The 17042-nt window shown below is 40.4% G+C and overlaps 1 protein-coding gene across 1 annotated transcript in view; it reads left to right on the plus strand.

Moving 5' to 3' along the window:
- The window catches only part of cntn3a.2 (contactin 3a, tandem duplicate 2), a 220099-nt gene that overhangs the window by 192741 nt on the left and 10316 nt on the right, over positions 1-17042 (plus strand). Inside the window, exons 18-22 of the mRNA XM_061976496.1 lie at positions 257-491; positions 854-963; positions 8835-9021; positions 16329-16441; positions 16553-16721. Of these exons, the coding sequence (XP_061832480.1) occupies positions 257-491; positions 854-963; positions 8835-9021; positions 16329-16441; positions 16553-16721 (814 nt within the window). The remainder of the gene's footprint in view (positions 1-256; positions 492-853; positions 964-8834; positions 9022-16328; positions 16442-16552; positions 16722-17042) is intronic.

The following is a 17042-nucleotide window of genomic DNA, read 5'->3' on the forward strand; positions in this document are numbered from 1 at the left end:
TCAATGAACAAAAAATGTTGAAAAACACTTCAATAGACAATGCTATGTATTTCCCAGTGTTTCAGAAATAACTTTTTCATTGGTACTGCTGTGATCTTAGACACTTTTAAAGCCATTTCCTCATTCCATATTGTCAGGTGGGTCTCAAAAGCAATTTGAGGGTCACACAAAGCGATCGTGTTGGCCCAAGGGCGGGATGAACGTGAGTGGTTTGTATATGTTTTAATATCACTATAGTTTTGTGTTTCAATCTCAGCCTGTCCCTGAAGAACTACAGAACGGCGAAAGCTTTGGTTACATCATCGCTTTCCGAGCCTTCGGAGAAGTCAGCTGGACCCACGTGGCCACCTCTGCCCCCGGTGCATCCCGCTATGTGTACCGCAACGAAAGCATCGCGCCCTTTTCTCCGTTCCATGTCAAAGTTGGCACTTACAACAGCAAAGGGCAGGGTCCCTTCAGCTCCGTGGTCACCATCTACTCTGCAGAGATAGGTAAGCCAATGAGGCGGCAAAGCTTTCTGCGCCTCGGGTCAGAAAAGTGGTTTTAGTGGCTGATCTCGGACAAAAGCAGACACACGCAGGCAAATAAATCTCCTATAAATCGAAGGTTACAAACCCCAGACATTTTCAAACACAAAGACGAATGCTTGGGAATAGCACCAGACTTTTAAAAATAATCTGACATTTAGAAGTACAGTACGCTCTGTGAAGGGTCGTTCTAAATTGTGGCGATGATTTATCACCATCTCTTTGTGATGCTGTGAATCTAAGTCATGTTCATATAGATGTATTCTGCTTTTTGTGTGATGATATAAAAAGGCAGTGATGCTCAGTCTCCCATTGTCTGTATTCAGAGCCGAGTGGGATACCAGTAGGCGTTTGGGCCAGAAGTGTCTCAGCCTATGAGATTGAGGTGAATTGGCAGCCTCTCTCCTTCACCCCTGAAAGGGTTCTCGGCTACGAGGTACATTTTACTCTTTCAATAGCACACATCATTCAAATGCTTCCCATCAACTTGGTCATATATTTGAGCCGCAGCTCCCAAACTCTGCGTTGCCGTGGAAACATCCGTTCCGCTGCTGCTATAGTCTAAATTATATAGCGTTTTGTGCCTTCACAACAGGAAAACATGGCAGACTGTTTTCACCAGGACAAAAGAAGTCTGCCCGACTGCACGCCTTTTCTCAGTGGCTGTCAATTATAGGGTAACATAGTCAATGCAGAGGCCACAGCACCATGCGGGATCTCCTTTCAAAATGCCAAGAAGGGCCATCCTGCTGCGACACAAATAACACTTAAACGCCAGGAAGGTTCTTATAAGCCGAATATGAACACCTGATTTCCTCCAAGCAACATAAAACATTGCCTTAAATAAAAAATGTAATGTTCCATGAAATTCATAGTTAAAAATGTCCATTATTATTTTGGATTTTAGCGCTGCAAATATTTTTAAAAAGGAGGAGTTTGCATACGTGCGGGTTTACTCCGGTACTTCCTACCACATTCCATTATTTAAATTTGTATAGTAATAAACACAAAGTCAAGTTATAACATTGATTCAAAAATGTGTACAGTACACACATTTCTTTCACCTTTTACCTCACCAGATGTTTTCAGAGGGAGTAAACGGCACTAGTGATGGGTCGGCGCATGCGTCGAGCTCATAGAGCGAAACCCTGTGTCGGTGCGCGTACCGCTTTTAGAAAGTCACGTGACCGATCATGAGCTGTTTTGGTCACGTGACCGATACGCGAACTGCGTCGCACTGACGCCTCCTCTGTGCCCTGTGAGCGGGTCTTTTCTACAGCCGGAGAAATAATAACTAAGAAGAGAAAGCGTCTAAAATTGAATACGTTGGAAAAACTGTTTTTTTTAAATAAAAATGTGTAAAAAAATAATAATAATAATTTCCAGGTCCACAAGCATCCTCATTCACAACACGTTCTCTTAGATTTCCATGTTATGATACATGTTCACATTATTTATTGACTGTATCTAAAAAAGACAAAAAATATATTTTTATTTAAATGAAGTTATGAAATAATCCTAAATGAAATACAATGACTTGGTTTATATTATTGCATATACTAGGTCAGTGGTTCTCAACCTTTTTTCAGCAATGTTCCCCCTGTGAATTTTTTTTTAATTCAAGAACCCCCTAATCAGAGCAAAGCATTTTTGGTTGAAAAAAAAAAAGATAAAGAAGTAAAATACAGCACTATGTCATCAGTTTCTGATTTATTAAATTGTATAACAATGCAAAATATTGCTCATTTGTAGTGGTCTTTCTTGAACTATTTGGAAAAAAAGATATAAAAATAACTAAAAACTTGTTGAAAAATAAACAAGTGATTCAATTATAAATAAAGATTTCTACACATAGAATTAATCATCAACTTAAAGTGCCCTCTTTGGGGATTGTATTAGAGATCCATCTGGATTCATGAACTTAATTCTAAACATTTCTTCACAAAAAAAAAAAATCTTCATATCAATATTTATGGAACATGTCCACAAAAATCTAGCTGTCAAGACTGAATATTGCATTGTTGCATTTCTTTTCACAGTTCTTTTTGACAGACATTTTAGTGAGAAACCTGAGCTTGTGCTTCACTGAGTTTATGAACTTACATTCATATTTTGTTGAAGTATTATTCAATAAATATATTTATAAAGGATTTTTGAATTGTTGCTATTTTTAGAATATTTTTAAAAAATCTCACGTACCCCTTGGCATACCTTCAAGTACCCCCAGGGTTACGCGTACCCCCATTTGAGAACCACTGTACTACGTCATAAAATCAGTGTCAGTTGAGTCGGTCCATAGGTTGCCTGTAGGGATTTTTAATGTCCAGCAGATGTCAGTATTTAGTGACACAGTATCGACACAGTATCAATACAGTTTTGCAATGTGTCGAAACGCTTCATGACGCCTCATCAACCCATCACTAGACGGCACAGACCACAAGAGGGCATAATTGCTATATCATTTATTATATATATAAACGTATGTATAATTAACGAAACAATAATACTTAAACTAAGGAAATGGAGTGTGACAGAGCCAAAAGAGTGTATGTGTGTGAGACTGTGTAGGATTAGCTGCTAAGAGTTACCGGTAGTGTTGAGTGAGAGGAAAGTCCAAAAATGAGCTGGGCAGGCTCGTATGTCCGTGAGGCAAGCAGGGAGTCGGGGGCTAAGCGGGGCGTAGGAGGTCCGTGTCCAGGCGAGGGGTCGAGATCCAAGGGGGCAGCCAGGGAATCAGAGAGGAACAAAGACGAGACGCACAGCTCACAAAGCGTTAACGGGGATTTGCTGCAGGAACGACAGGACAACGCAACAATGAAACACAGAGAGAGCAGGATTGCATCAAGCAAGAATACGGCTTACTGTACGCCAACAGAAGGTTACGTTCTGGCCCCGGACAGCAGGTTGAGCAGGCTTATGAAGGCAGGAGAGCTCATCAACGACAGGTGTGGGGATTGCTGATTGCTTGCAGCTGCTTGCTGCAGCCGGAGTGACACGTGCAAGAGGTGAGCGGTCGGGGCGCAACTAGCAGAGCGCACAGATGAGGGCGCATTGGAATGCCGTGACACCGTACCCTCCTCGCTCAACTTTCATCTCCATAATTAGGATTTTAACTGACACAAAACTAGTGGACTAATTGTGTAAAATGTTTTAGTTAATTTTTTTTATAGTTTTAGTTGAAATTTTTTGTGAATAATTTGTAATACAACAAAGCTTTCGTTAAAACATTTTACCGCATTTATGCTTCTTCTGGTTGGGTGGATCAGTGGTTAAGATGCTTACAGGGCATAGGTTCGAGCCCCGATCAGGGCATGCCATATTTTTTCTTTTACTGATTTAATGGCGAATTATGATGAAAATGCGTACACCTTACTTTTTCCTAAATATTGAAATGCAATATTCACAGGTATGCTCTATAGCTGGACAATTAATCGAATTGGGATCTTGATTTCGATGTTGCTTTTTCACGATCATAAAAAATATTATATTTAAAAAAATATAATAAAAATACTTGGGCCGCGCAGCATGCATGCAAATTCCTGAACTTGTAACAGTAAAATGGGTGAGTGAGCATGAGAGTGAAAAAAGACCACTACTAGAAGTTTGAGATCTCACCATGATTGCTTCTTTTTTTTTGACACAGCGCTCGTATGCCTTTTCAATAATCAATAAACTCAACAAAAAAAGTAAGGCCATATAATTTCTGCGGTAACATAACCGCTGATGGAATCACTGAATTGGCCAATAAAACGCAATCCACTGTTTAAGTCAAAACATCAGGGAAATTGACATAAATGTGAGGGAAATGCTGTCATTATGAGGAGAAGGAACATTTTTGGGGGGAAATAATGTGTCCTGTGCCGCTCATTTATCCACGAAACACTCAACCGCAACGTCCTGAACTGAACAATGCCAATACGGACACTTGAAACAGCGACTAAACTACGAATTTGTCACGAGCAAGAACAATCCATACAACGCATCTCATGTGTTGTTGTGAACAACATCATTGATGTAAGATCAATGTACAAACTGGATAGCAGTCACAACTTGAGAGGCTCTCTCTTTTATATATAAACAACTTGTAGTAGTCTCATAACTCTTCAAACTCAGAACAACAGCACACTCCCCACCCTTTACAATAACATCCGGTCTGACTGTGCTGACAAAATAAAGGTTTATAAAAAGTTCCTTACACAAGCACAATGTAATTGAAGCACTTATTGATACAATTACAAAATTATAATGCTTCGACTTAAAATACTGATAAAAATTGTGTCACGACATATTGCACCAATAAACGTGAGAATGTTTGCGTTTAATTGACAAACATTTTGATAGATTTTATTTATGACACAAAAGGTAAAAAATGGATTTCAAATAATCCAAAAGTGAATACTGAATTTTTCTATTTTGCTACTGTTTCTTAATTTATGTTTGTTACTATTATTATTGTTTTACTTGCTGTTGTTTATTTGTTACTAATTTATATCCAGTTGTTCTTTTAAATTATATTTAAAGTTGAGTTTTGGTAGTTCAATTTTCACGTGTTATAATTTTTGCCATAAACGTCCAGCCCCAGTATGCCCTCACTCCCTTCATTAAACATGGCAAACATAAATAAACATTGTGACGAGGCTCTGAGTTGTTTTACTATATTGTATCAGAAATGTCGGACTCATAGCGCCGTAATGATTTTAGCGACGCTAAATGTTGTTGTTGATTAAGTACCAAATAAAGTCAGGGGATTTCACATACATTGTTTTTACCTGTCTGTCAGAGGAGACACTTCCTTTACGCTCAAGGATACATAAGGCGCAGGGCAGGTTCGGGTGGCGTCGGGGGCTTGTGAAAGCTGTCGAGCAGTTTGGGGGGAGAATTTTCACAGGAACTCAAATATATGCCCTGTTAGACATCAAAACATATTTGGGGGCAATTGATGACAAAGTAATTTGTATTCTTGAATGAATGAAGAAAAACCAATTGGGCTGTAGCAAAAAGGGCACCACTAGGGGTCCATTTCCACACTACAAATTATTTGCCACTTGCTAAGATTTAAAATTGTGTTTCAAGAAATTACTTTAGTTTTAAGAGCCTTTTACTTATGTTTAGTCATTGACTTTACACCACAATTTTTATTTTAGCATGAATAATTATATTTTGTCTATTGTAGTTTTGTTTTTTTTAATTATTATTGAGAATATAACTATTCAAACAACATATTTTGGTTTTCTCAACATAGAAAATAATGTTTATAGATTCTGCAACATCCCCAGGATGCTTAATGTATTTCAGAATAAAATACTAATTTCTCTCCTAAAAGTCCTGCTAATTTCTATGTATTTTCCGGACTAGAAGGCGCACTTAAAATCTTTTTTTTCCCCTCAAAAATCGACAGTGCGCCTTATAACCTGGTGCGACTAATGTAAGGAATAGGTTTGGTTGAGCTTACCCACCTCAAAGCTATTTTATTTGGTGCATGGTGTAATGATAAGTGTGACCAGTAGATGGCAGTCAAACATAAGAGATAAGTGTATATTGCCACTATGATGGCAATATGTCTCAAGTAAACAACACCAACATTTTAAATGTTACATTGAAAATATAGAACATTACACACGGCGCTCAAAAATCTTTCAAAATGTTTTAGTACGACTTTGGTAAGGTATGAAGCCGCACCGCTTTATAGGATTGTCGGCGCATTAAACATACGAGTATTATCATGGTGTGTGTATAAGGTAAGACATATTATCTAGCGTTTTGTTTCTCAATATTATGCAAAATAAACTTTTCTTACCTGCTGGTACCTGCTGATCTGTATTTGGGATCTGCATAAATCCTAAAAAATTGTGCACGTCTACTTTTGTAGTCTGACACCGTAGTCGATACGCTTCTTCTTTTTCTCTATCTTCTTGTTATGGGACATTCATCCTCTGCTGTTGCCATTTCTAATATAAAGTAGTGTAAAGTTCTTACTTATATCTGTCAGTAAACTCGCCATGAAAGCTCTAAAACGTAGTGAGTTTATATTATTCACCCAAGAAACTTTAGTTATTAGAGTTCCGGTCGGACGGTTTTTCACAGGACACATTTCCGATGTGGTTGTTTCCGGATGAGGAGATGCTGCTCCGTTATTGATTGAAGTAAAGTCTGAATGTCATTAAAGCAGTTAGCTCCATCTTTGGACACTTCTTCCACCCCGTCCTTGCACGCTACACCGCTACAACAAAGATGACGGGGAGAAGACGCTGCCGAAGATGGGCCACGTAATTAAGACCGCCCACAAAATGGCGCATCTGGAAGCGAATGTCAGAAAGCAGCTTGAAGATGATCTGTAAAACATAATCAATGCAACATTTTGACCAAAGAACCACCATTACATGTTATGTAGACCACAAGGAAGTGTTTTCAATTTAGAAAAAAAATCATAATATTATGACTCCTTTAATGTGCCCAATAATGCGGTGCGCCTAATATATGAAAAAGATCAAAAATAGACCATTCCTTGGCAGTGTGCCTTATAATCCGGTGCACCCTATGGTCCGGAAAATACGGTATACAAATCTTCATTTAGGATTTCTTATCAAGTAAAATTAACTAGCTGCATGGGCAGACAATTTCACTAGTTTTTAGTATTTTTTTTAATAAAATCTAGTCTTTTTATGAATTTGAGTGTGAATGGTTGTTAGTCGATATATGCGCTGCGATTGGCTGTTGACCCATCTAGGATGTAACCCACCTCTCACCTGAAGTGGGGATAAGCCCTGAAGAAAATGCAAGGACGAATGTTTTTTTATATGGTTTGAATGTTTGAAAAAAGTATATGCTCTGTTACAAATTTCCTTATTGATAATATTCTAAATTGCATGTATTTATTACTTATGAGGCATGTACAAAATTCTGAATGTTTTTGATAAGGTCTCCGAAATTCCAATTGTATTGTGGTTCTAACTAGTGAAGTGTGTGAAGTGAATTATATTTATATAACGCTTTTCTCTAGTGACTCAAAGCGCTTTTACATAGTGAAACCCAATATCTAAGTTACATCAATCAATCAATCAATCAATCAATTCCTTTATTGTCATTGTCATAATAACACTTAAGTCATACATGAACAACAATATTTTGTTTGAGCTTTGTCCAGCGGCATAGAAACTGCATTGATGTGCAGGTTGACAATAGTTTACATTTTAGCATTTTAGCATTGTCAGGAAGATCGCGATAAGAGGGACGTGGGGGTGGGAACAGTCAGATGTCTGATGGGTGTTACGTTGATGTTGCAGCAATGCAATGTCCAGAGCACAATTATTGAGGTGGTGAAGAGTGAGGCAATAAGATGGTCCGGGGCAGCAAAGGGGCAGGCTGTTCATTTAGCAGTCTCACAGCTTGGGGATACAGACTATGAGACATTCTGGTGGTCCTGGCGCGAATCGATCTATACCTCCTTCCAGAGGGTAGCAGGTTGAAGAGGCCATGTGCTGGGTGGTATCTGTCCTTCAGGATGTTGTGTACTCGCTTTAGGCAGTGAGTTGTGTACATGGCACTCATCTCTGGGAGTATCGTCCTTGTAATTTTCCCCGCCGCTTTAACCACTCGCTAGAGGGCCTGTTGGTTCGCTTTAGTGCAGCTAGCAAACCACACTAAAAATCCGTAAGTGAGGACACTGCTGATGGCACAGTTGTAAAAGTTGACCATTGATTTCTGCGGAATGTTTGCACATTTTAGTTTCCTCAAAAAAAAAAGACGTTGTTGGGCCTTTCCGACTGTAGAAGCAGTGTTAATGTCCCAGCATAAATCTTCTGTTATGTTCACCCCTAAGAATTTGAAATGCTTGATCCTTTCTACGAGAATGTTATTAATTAAAAGTGGAGGGTGTTTGTTCTGCCGTTTCCTGCGGAAGTGTACAATTAGTTATGTGGTTTTGTTAGTGTTAAGAACCAAGTTATTGTTAGCACACCACATACATACTCCTTCTGTTGTAATTTAACAACCTGAAAAATGTTTAGTAGTCGCTCTTTCTTAAGATGGCATCTTAGCCAAAATAAGTCTTCCTAGAGATGAAGAAGAAGGAGGGGGGGGGGAAGAAGCAAGGGTTTGTTATGCCCGATCAAACATCTCAGTGGATAGCTAGAATGCTATGATGTCTCTTCAGAGGGTACAGCAGGAGGGGATCATTTAACACCGCCACATGCTGACACATCAAAAACAAACAACCATAATGGTTTTGTGCTATGTGTAATACATGATGCTCCCGTCTATTATTTTGCTGTGGCTTCTCATCCAAATGAGTCAACCTTTCTCACGTAGGTGGTTTACTGGGAGGACGACACCAAGCCAGAGACCATGGGGAAGGTTCGAGTACCGTGGAACCAAACCTCAGTCACGGTTAGCGGCTTGACGGGGCACACGCAGTATTTCCTAACTGTCAGCGCCTTCAACACAGCAGGCACCGGCCCCTTCCTTCCTGCAATCAATGTCACCACAAAAAAGCCGCGTAAGTTTTTGCGACGCCCTGCTGCTCCGGGGCTTGATTTTTGTGTACACAGTGGTGATTATCTCGAGGTACAAACTATAGAGGAGGATGTTTGTTCTGGTTGGTCTTTCCTTGCTGGTCTTTGATGTGCTCTGCTCTGTCAGGGTAAACAAAGGCACTAACACACTACAATTATAATTATATTATGGGTGACTTAGGCCATGTTCACACTGCAATTCTATTCCATACATCCATCCATCCATTTTCTATCGCTTGTCCCTTTCAGGGTCACGGGTGGGCTGGAGCCGATCCCAGCTGCACTCGTGGCGGAAGGCGGGGTACACCACCTCATCGCAGGGCCAACACAGATAGGCAGACAACATTCATTAAATTTTTTGTATATTTGATTTTTTTAATGTCACTGTGAACGGTATTCAAAGCCGACCCAAGCCTCTTACATACGTGGTCGTGAATTTGATACTGTTTCCAATGAGACAATCTGGATGCACGAAATCATTGAAATTGTCACAAATTCTCCAGGACTGAGGCCCTGTCTAGATTAAGCCGGATAACTCCTTAAACAAATTATTATTTAGCCTAAGCCCTGTGTCAGCCACACTAAACCATTGTTTGCCGCGTGTGCCGTGAAATACAGTCTGGTGTGCCGTGGGAGATTATGTAATTTCACCTATTTGGGTTAAAAATATTTTATGCAAACCAGTAATTATAATCTGTAAATTAAGTGTCGGTGATGTTTGGAGCTCGGCAGAGTAACCGTGTGATACTCTTCCATATCAGTAGGTGGCAGCAGGTAGCTAATTGCTTTGTAAACGTTGTATCTAATGCTTAAAGGGGAACATTATCACCAGACCTATGTAAGCGTCAACATATACCTTGATGTTGCAGAAAAAAGACCATATATTTTTTTAACCGATTTCCGAACTCTAAATGGGTGAATTTTGGCAAATGAAACGCCTTTCTAATATTCACTCTCGGAGCGATGACGTCACAACGTGACGTCACATCGGGAAGCAATCCGCCATTTTCTCAAACACCGAGTCAAATCAGCTCTGTTATTTTCCGTTTTTTCGACTGTTTTCCGTACCTTGGAGACATCATGCCTCGTCGGTGTGTTGTCGGAGGGTGTAACAACACGAACAGGGACGGACGGATTCAAGTTGCACCAGTGGCCCAAAGATGCGAAAGTGGCAAGAAATTGGACGTTTGTTCCGCACACTTTACCGACGAAAACTATGCTACAACAGAGATGGCAAGAATGTGTGGATATCCTGGGACACTCAAAGCAGATGCATTTCCAACGATAAAGTCAAAGAAATCTGCCGCCAGACCCCCATTGAATCTGCCGGAGTGTGTGAGCAATTCAGGGACAAAGGACCTCGGTAGCACGGCAAGCAATGGCGGCAGTTTGTTCCCGCAGACGAGCGAGCTAAACCCCCTGGATGTCTTGGCTCACACCGTCCCTTATGCCCCCAAAGATGATCAAGAGAAGAATATCGACCCTAGCTTCCCTGGCCTGCTGACATCAACTCCAAAACTGGACAGATCAGCTTTCAGGAAAAGAGCGCGGATGAGTGTATGTCTACAGAATATATTAATTGATGAAAACTGGGCTGTCTGCACTCTCAAAGTGCATGTTGTTGCCAAATGTATTTCATATGCTGTAAACCTAGTTCATAGTTGTTAGTTTCCTTTAATGCCAAACAAACACATACCAATCGTTGGTTAGAAGGCGATCGCCGAATTCGTCCTCGCTTTCTCCCGTGTCGCTGGCTGTCGTGTCGTTTTCGTCGGTTTTGCTTGCATACGGTTCAAACCGATATGGCTCAATAGCTTCAGTTTCTTCTTCAATTTCGTTTTCGCTACCTGCCTCCACACTACAACCATCCGTTTCAATACATGCGTAATCTGTTGAATCGCTTAAGCCGCTGAAATCCGAGTCTGAATCCGAGCTAATGTCGCTATGGCTTGCTGTTCTTTCCGCCATGTTTGTTTGTATTCACTATGTGACGTCACAGGAAAATGGACGGGTGTTTATAACGATGGTTAAAACTTTGAAGCTTTTTTTAGGGATACTGCGTGATGGGTAAAATTTTGAAAAAAACTTCAAAAAATATAATAAGCCATTGGGAAATTGTCATTGAAATTGTGATAATGTTCCCCTTTAAACCAAATATAAACAAAAGGCGAGTGCCCCTAGAAAAGGCATTGAAGCTTAGGGATGACTATGGAAAACGAAACTAAAACTGAACTGGCTACAAAGTAAACAAAAACAGACAGCAAAGACTTACAGCGTGTGGAGCAGACGGCGTCCACAAAGTACATCCGTACATGACATTACAATCAACATTTTCCACACAAAGGGTAGCGTCTGCACAACTGAAATAGTCTTGATTGCTAAAACAAAGCAGGTGCGGGGAATAGCGCTCAAAGGAAGACATGAAACTGCTGCAAGAAAATACCAACAAAACAGGAAAAAACACCAAAATAGGAGTGCAAGACACTACACACAGGAAAACACCAAAAAACTCCAAATAAGTCACGGTGTGATGGGACAGGTCGTGACACTTACTTTGAGACTAGAGCTATAGTGATGCGTGGTTGGTTATGGTTTGAATTCATATCCAACATGATATTGACTTTTTACTGTCAATATCACCTACCAAGTTTACATTTTGTATGTTTTCTGTTGGTGGTGTGCCTCCGCATTTTTTCAATGAACAAAAATTTGCCTTGGCTCCAAAAATGTTGAAAAACACTGGTTTAAGGTTCCCCTCCTTGGATATTTTTTTACACGGGTAAGTGCGCCGTGCATTTCTTGAATGTCCGGCTCTTAGCTTTGTATGGACTCATTGATCATTTACAAAATAAGTTCGAAGAGGAAGTGACACCAGAAAGACCGCACCCCACACAGGATGTGACAAAACTAGAAAAATGCTGTAAAAAGGCTAAAAAAAAACACTTAAAAAGCCCATTAGGTATCAATTAGCTGACTGACTGAGCACCGGTGATCGGTCAGCCCGCCTACAATGGATGTGCTGCTGGACACAAAATAGCTGTACTGCGAGGCGTGATTAAAATGTTTGTACACTAAAAAAAAAAGTGTACATCAAAGTATATTTTTATTCGTTCTGTTTGTAAATCAAAAGGTTCGTAGAATATGGGTTTCGTAAATGGAGATTCCACTGTTTATTCATCATGGGCAATGAATGTCATATTATTTTGGGCTCGTAATAATTTATTTTAACAGTTGTTTTGTCTGAATGCACCAATACTCAGAACAACGTAGGAGTCTAAGTAGCTCAATTGTCAAATGTTATTGTTTTTTATATATACAACCTTGAACCCTATTCATTGACAACATTAGAATCTTTACATGTTTTTGGTTTGGTTTAGTTTCTGTTTTATTTCATTCATTTAAGGAAAAAAACAACAACAAAAAACAATCAGTGTAACACTTAAAATAAATAATGAACAAAAAGGAGCAGAAAGAAGTCAAATGTATATCTGCCCCCCCTTCTTACAGTTACAACAGGTGTTGTTCATCTCAGAAGACTAGCTACTGTATATATATATATATATATATATATATATATATATATATATATATATATATATATATATATATATATATCTTAATAAGGTTATCCAAAAAATAGTGCTCGATACCGTAGTAGAGCGCAATATATGTATGTGTGGGAAAAAAAATCACAAGACTATTTCATCTCTACAGGCCTGTTTCATGAGGGGGGGTACCCTCAATCGTCAGGAGATTTTAATGGGAGCATTCGCATACCATGGTTTATATAGGGCACAGAGTGGGTGGGTACAGGCTGGCCTAGGGGCGTGGTGATTGGCTCATGTGTTACCTAGGAGGTGTTTCCGTCTATGGCGGCATGTTGTTACAATTTCGCTGCGCTTGTTGAGGGATGACAGGTCTGGACGGTAAATAATAAACAGTTTCTCTTTCAAGCATAGGTTGCATCTTTTATTACCACTATTGTAAGGTGTGCTGGATGCAAGAATTTGCCATGTTATTGAATATTCAACATTATTGTCTTTGAGGTCCCAAATGTGTTTGCTGAGTTCTGTGGTATTTCGCAGGTTTTTGTTCCTGAAAGAAGCCTTGTGATTGTTCCATCTGGTTTTGAATTCTCCCTCGGTTAATCCTACATATGTGTCGGATGTGTTAATGTCCTTGCGTATTACCTTAGATTGGTAGACAACTGATGTTTGTAAGCACCCCCCGTTAAGAGGGCAATCAGGTTTCTTTCGGCAATTACATCCTTTGTTGGTTTTGGAGTCGCTCTGTCTGAGGGCCGACGGCTCATTTGCAATTGTTTTGTTGTGGTTTGAGATGATTTGTCGTATATTGTTCATGCAGCTGTAGCTCAATTTAATGTTGTTCTTGTTGAATACTTTTCTTAGGATGTTGTCTTTGGGAAAGTGTTTGTCAATCAGATTGAGGAATTTGTGTCCAATGTTCGTTGAGACGTTTTTGCTGTATGGGGGGTTGTACCAGATGATGTCGTTCCGTTTTCTGTTCTTTTTTGGCTGGTTTCCTGGCGTGGGTTCATAGGTGAGGGTGAAATTGTATCCGCTTTCATCAAGGGCTTTTTGGTACGGGGGGGTTGCTTGGTCAAATTCAGCTTTGCTAGATGACAGCATCGATAGCCTTTTATTGATTCCGGTAGGTATTCTTTTCGTGGTGGTGGGTGGGTGGTTGCTGTCATGGTGCACGTATTGGAGTGTTGTGTTGGGTTTCGTGAATGGTTGGTAGCTGTTATTTCTCAGGTTGAAAGTGACGTCAAGGAAGTTGACGGTTTGCTTGTTGGCTTCAATCGTGATCCGTTCAACAACATCCAAGACAAACAACAGCACAACTTTATCTCCTTTGATATCGAGGAATTTTACCCTTCCATCACGCAAGACCTACTGACTCAAGCACTAGACTTCGCCTCAGACTACGACTCAATCACAGGCAACGAAAGAAACATCATCATCCACGCAAAAAACTCCATTCTCATCCACAACAGTACACCATGGCAAAAAAAGAACAATGCAACATTTGACGTCACTATGGGAAGTTTTGACGGAGCAGAAACGTGTGAACTCGTTGGGAGTTTCCTCCTCTCCCAGCTCGCTAGCCTCAATCTGAACCTTGGTATTTACCGTGATGGCGGACTGGCAGTGTGTCGCGCCTCGCCAAGGAGCAGCGAGAATACCAAGAAGCGCATATGCCAAATTTTCAAAGAGAACGGCCTACGGATCACGATTGAAGCCAACAAGCAAACCGTCAACTTCCTTGACGTCACTTTCAACCTGAGAAATAACAGCTACCAACCATTCACGAAACCCAACACAACACTCCAATACGTGCACCATGACAGCAACCACCCACCCACCACCACGAAAAGAATACCTACCGGAATCAATAAAAGGCTATCGATGCTGTCATCTAGCAAAGCTGAATTTGACCAAGCAACCCCCCCGTACCAAAAAGCCCTTGATGAAAGCGGATACAATTTCACCCTCACCTATGAACCCACGCCAGGAAACCAGCCAAAAAAGAACAGAAAACGGAACGACATCATCTGGTACAACCCCCCATACAGCAAAAACGTCTCAACGAACATTGGACACAAATTCCTCAATCTGATTGACAAACACTTTCCCAAAGACAACATCCTAAGAAAAGTATTCAACAAGAACAACATTAAATTGAGCTACAGCTGCATGAACAATATACGACAAATCATCTCAAACCACAACAAAACAATTGCAAATGAGCCGTCGGCCCTCAGACAGAGCGACTCCAAAACCAACAAAGGATGTAATTGCCGAAAGAAACCTGATTGCCCTCTCAACGGGGGGTGCTTACAAACATCAGTTGTCTACCAATCTAAGGTAATACGCAAGGACATTAACACATCCGACACATATGTAGGATTAACCGAGGGAGAATTCAAAACCAGATGGAACAATCACAAGGCTTCTTTTTAGCAACAAAAACCTGCGAAATACCACAGAACTCAGCAAACACATTTGGGACCTCAAAGACAATAATGTTGAATATTCAATAACATGGCAAATTCTTGCATCCAGCACACCTTACAATAGTGGTAATAAAAGATGCAACCTATGCTTGAAAGAGAAACTGTTTATTATTTACCGTCCAGACCTGTCATCCCTCAACAAGCGCAGCGAAATTGTAACAACATGCCGCCATAGACGGAAACACCTCCTAGGTAACACATGAGCCAATCACCACGCCCCTAGGCCAGCCTGTACCCACCCACTCTGTGCCCTATATAAACCATGGTATGCGAATGCTCCCATTAAAATCTCCTGACGATTGAGGGTACCCCCCCTCATGAAACAGGCCTGTAGAGATGAAATAGTCTTGTGATTTTTTTTCCCACACATACATATATATATATATATATATATATATATATATATATATATATATATACATATATATATATATATATATTTATTCATAACATACATATTTCATAACATAAAACAAAATAGATTAGATTAGATTGTTTTATTTCACTGTCAAGATTGTTCCATAAACTAACACCTTTGATTGAAATACTTACGTTTGTACTTCCTTCATCCCTGTTCCGTGTCTCCGTTTAGTAATGATCTCAGTTACTTTCAGATTATAATTACTTTCTTGTTCAACACATTTGTTTTGAATGTTGTTTTGTAAGAATTTGTGTAAATGATTTTCAGAATATTGTACTCTACCAGAGGGGTTAGTGCGTCTGCCTCACAATACGAAGGTCCTGAGTAGTCGTGAGTTCAATCCCGGCCTCGGGATCTTTCTGTGTGGAGTTTGCATGTTCTCCCCGTGACTGCGTGGGTTCCCTCCGGGTACTCCGGCTTCCTCCCACCTCCAAAGACATGCACCTGGGGATAGGTTGATTGGCAACACTAAATTAGCCCTAGTTTGTGAATGTGAGTGTGAATGTTGGCCCTGCGATGAGGTGGCGACTTGTCTAGGGTGTACCCTGCCTTCCGCCCGATTGTAGCTGAGATAGGCTCCAGCACCCCCCGTGACCACGAAGGGAATAAGCGGTAGAAAATGGATGGATGGATGTACTCTGCCAGTTCATGAAATGCAAATATCTTTAACTGTTTGAATATTGGGTTTGTGGGTTCCCTGTATGCATTTCCACTTATAATTTTTACGGCTCTCTTCTGCAGAGGGAAGATTGGATTTTTAGTGCTTTACCATTAACAAACTAACTTTGTATTCTGTCAATTCGTAATGTTTCGAATGCTATGTTATGTTACAGCCCCGTCCCAACCACCACTTGATGTTGAATGGACGCTAATTGGTTCCCAACTCTCACTTTACTGGGAGCCTGTGGTAGCCATGGAGTCGGAGTCAGAAGTTACAGGTTACCAAGTGAGACTGTGCACACATTGACACTGACATGACATGTGCCCAACAAGTACCAGATTATTACTCAGTGTCAAACTACTCATGTATTTCATCCGACTCTTTTGCTTTATTTAGCTGTCATGCAGGGGAAGTAAACACAAAGACGTAACCACCTTCACAACAACCAATTCAACAGCGGAACTCAATCTCAGCGAGGTTGACGATGAATACATAATTCGCATTCAGTCCCTGAGTGAAGGAGGTCTGGGCCCTGCTTCAGATCCCATTCGAGTCCACCAGCTCAGTAAGCACGTTCTTGACACTTTTGCATGGTTCAAGGAAAAAACGCCTTTGCTCTCGCATGAAAGGGAAGCATTGACTGCAACATTTTCATCTGCCCACAAGAAAAAGAATGTTATTTAAGAGTTTTCAGTCCTGTAAAACGAAGCATGCTGACCATGACATGAGGATTATCTAGGTCTTTATTCCCTAAAACCTACATATTTTTTGACTTATTCAGCTACTTCACGCTTTTTTAAACAAGGAAATCTGCTCCTACGTTGTTGACTCACCATTAATCGAGTCCCCATCCCAGGCAGAGGGCTTGAGCCGGTTTATGCTATTT

The sequence above is a fragment of the Nerophis lumbriciformis genome, linkage group LG01, assembly GCF_033978685.3.
Source record: "Nerophis lumbriciformis linkage group LG01, RoL_Nlum_v2.1, whole genome shotgun sequence".
NCBI classification, from domain to species: domain Eukaryota; kingdom Metazoa; phylum Chordata; class Actinopteri; order Syngnathiformes; family Syngnathidae; genus Nerophis; species Nerophis lumbriciformis.